General features: G+C 38.8%; 1 protein-coding gene across 1 annotated transcript; it reads left to right on the top strand.

Moving 5' to 3' along the window:
• Positions 1–457: 457 nt before the first annotated feature.
• Positions 458–2,858, top strand: LOC145060348 (uncharacterized). Its single transcript, XM_079008034.1, has 4 exons — positions 458–702; positions 757–934; positions 1,063–2,377; positions 2,497–2,858. Exons 1-4 carry the CDS (start codon positions 458–460, stop codon positions 2,856–2,858), a joined length of 2,100 nt encoding a protein of 699 aa, XP_078864160.1.
• Positions 2,859–3,112: the final 254 nt, after the last annotated feature.

Below are 3,112 nucleotides of genomic sequence, written 5' to 3'. Positions count from 1 at the left end.
TGATGATGCTTGCAAAGGACAAGGGCGTGCAACCACCAACAGTTAGACCTTGTGGTATTTATACGCAAGTTAGACATCCCACTGATGTGTGCCCAATGTTACAAGAAGATGTAGAGCCAGTTCAAGCTATGGGATTTTCAAGTCAACAACAAAGAAACTTCCAGCTAAGAAGCAATCCAAATTGGCATCAACCTAATGCCAATTTTCAGCCAAGACCACCACCTTATCAACCAAGACCCCCATTTCAAAATCAAATGCATCACCAACAAAGTTATCAACCACATTTCCAACCAACTCAACCCCCTTATCAATCTCAATTCCAACCTCAAAACATGCATCAAGGAAGTAGTTCAAGCGGATCGGGAATGTCTTTGGAAGACATTGTTAAGAGTTTAACCACAAGTACTAAACATTTCAAAATGAGACCAAGGCGAGCATCAAGACTTTGGAGCAACAAATGACTCAACTCGCCATTTCTGGGAGTAAATTGGAGTCACAAGGCAAACTACCCGCGCAAACCGAGAAGAATCCAAAACATAATACATGTGCCATCACTTTGAGGAATGGCAAAGAATATGAAAGTCCTAAAATGATTGAAGAAGATGAAGATATGGAGCTAGAGAAAAAAGAAGATAAGTCAAAAACACCTTCAAAGCAAGTTCCTATTGAAGCAAAAGTCACTCCTCCCCCATTTCCTTCAAGGTTAAGCAAGTCAAAATGAGAGAAGAAAGACAATGAAATCATGGATATGTTCAGGAGGGTTGAGGTAAATATTCCTCTTATTGATGCCATCAAACAAGTCCCTAGGTATGCTAAATTACTTAAGGAATTATGTACATCCAATAAAAGGTTGAATGGGAATGAAACTTTTAAAGTAGGAGAAAATGTGTATGCAGTGTTACAAAAAAGACTACCTAAAAAATGTAAGGATCAGGTTGTGTTTTCACGGTTCCTTGCAAATTAGGTAATCTTCATGTTCCAAGGGCTATGCTAGACCTTGGAGCTTCTATCAATGTTTTGCCATAGTCCATTTTTAAAACTTTAAATATTGGCACATTAAAGAAGACCGGGGTAATCATTCAATTGGCTGATAGATCTTTAGTACATCCCAAAGGTGTGCTAGAAGATGTGTTAGTCCAAGTGAATGAATTAGTGTTTCCAGCAGATTTATATGTCCTTGACATGGATGATGACGACTCACCAAATTTGAGTTCAATTCTCCTAGGAAGACCCTTTTTGAAAACAGCCAGGACGAAAATTGATGTTTATGATAGTACATTGTCCATGGAATTTGATGGGGAGGTGATAAATTTCAATATCTATGATGCTATGAGATATCGAAGTGATATTTCATCTTTGAATTTTATGGATGTCATTGAACCATTGACAGAGGAGTGTTTTGATTTGTCTAATCTTGATGTGTTAGCTCTCATTTTAGACATGAATCTTCAAAAGGAAAGAGTGGAAAAACTTGCCAATCAATTTACAATTGATAAAGAGATTATGGAGGTTGTGTCTTGCATGGATGAGAAGAATAAAATGAGGTTTGATGTTCCAAAGCTGAAAATACCAATGTCTAATGAGAAACTTGTTCCTTCTATTGTGCAGGCACCAGAATTGGAGCTCAAAACTTTACCCGAGCATCTCAAGTACGCATATCTTGGAGACAAAGAAACTATGCCAATAATCATCTCCACCAAGTTGTCAACAAAAGAAGAGGAAGAGCTTGTCACCACTTTGAAAGAGTATAAGGAAGCTATTGGGTGGACTATAGCCGACATCAAAGGGCTAAGTCCTTCACTTTGCATGCACAAAATCCTTATGGAAGAAGACTACAAGCCTTCCCGAGAAGCTCAAAGGCGTTTGAATCCTCCAATGATAGAGGTAGTGAAGAAAGAAATTTTGAAGTTGTTGAATGCAGGGATGATCTACCTTATATCAGATAGCAAGTGGGTAAGTTCGGTCCAAGTTGTGCCTACGAAGACATGTATTACTGTTACAAAGAATGACCAAGGTGAGTTAGTCCCCACCCGTGTGCAAAATGGGTGGATAGTTTGCATTGATTATAGAATACTCAATTCCTCAACCCGGAAAGACCATTTCCCGCTTCCCTTCATTGATCAAATGTTGGAAAGGTTAGCGGGAAAAACACATTATTGTTGCTTGGATGGGTATTCCGGTTTCCATCGAATACCCGTTGCACCCGAGGACCAAGAAAAAACTACTTTTACATGTCCCTTCGGAACATTTGCATATAGGCAAATGCCTTTTGGAGTTTGCAATGCTCCAACCACTTTTCAAAGGTGCATGGCAAGTATTTTTTCGGAATATGTTCAGGAAATCATTGAAGTTTTTATGGACGACTTCACAGTTTATGGTAATTCTTTTCATGAGTGTTTAGGTAATTTGAAAAAGATTTTGCAAAGATGTATTGAGACCAATCTTGTTTTGAATTATGAAAAGTGTAACTTTATGGTTAACAAAGGTCTCATCTAGGTCATATTGTTTCTTCTAAGGGTCTAGAAGTGGACAAAGCAAAAATAAATGTCATAAAATCTTTACCTTATCCCACTTGTGTTCGTGAGGTACGCTCATTTCTTGGTCATGCAGGATTTTATAGAATGTTTATCAAAGATTTTTCCAATATATCTCGTCCCATGTATGAGCTCCTACAAAAAGATGCAGAATTCGAATTTTCCAAAGAGTGCAAGCAAGCTTTTGATCAGTTGAAAGAGTTGTTGATAACAGCACCTATACTTCAATCACCGGATTGGAGTTTGCCTTTTGAAATCATGTGTAATGCCAGCAATCATGCAGTTGGTGCAGTGTTAGGGCAAAGAAAAAGATTGTGTTCTTAATGTCATTTACTATGCCTCAAAAACACTTGATAGTGTACAAGTCAACTACTCAACAACTGAAAAGCAATTGATATCTGTTGTCTCTGCACTACTAGAAAAACAGCCTTTTACGACGCTCATTGCGCGTCGTAAAAGGCTCAGACGACGCGCAAATGCGCGTCAAGAAAGGCCCTGTCATAAAGAGAGACGACGCGCATTTACGACGCTCATTTACGACGCGCTTTTACGACACGCAATGCGTATCAAGGAAGGCC

The sequence above is a fragment of the Lactuca serriola genome, chromosome 6, assembly GCF_051521515.1.
Source record: "Lactuca serriola cultivar US96UC23 chromosome 6, Lser_US96UC23_V15, whole genome shotgun sequence".
In the NCBI taxonomy this organism is placed as follows: Eukaryota; Viridiplantae; Streptophyta; class Magnoliopsida; order Asterales; family Asteraceae; genus Lactuca; species Lactuca serriola.
Note: the sequence above shows the minus strand (reverse complement) of the source record. Positions and strands in the feature narration are given on the sequence as shown.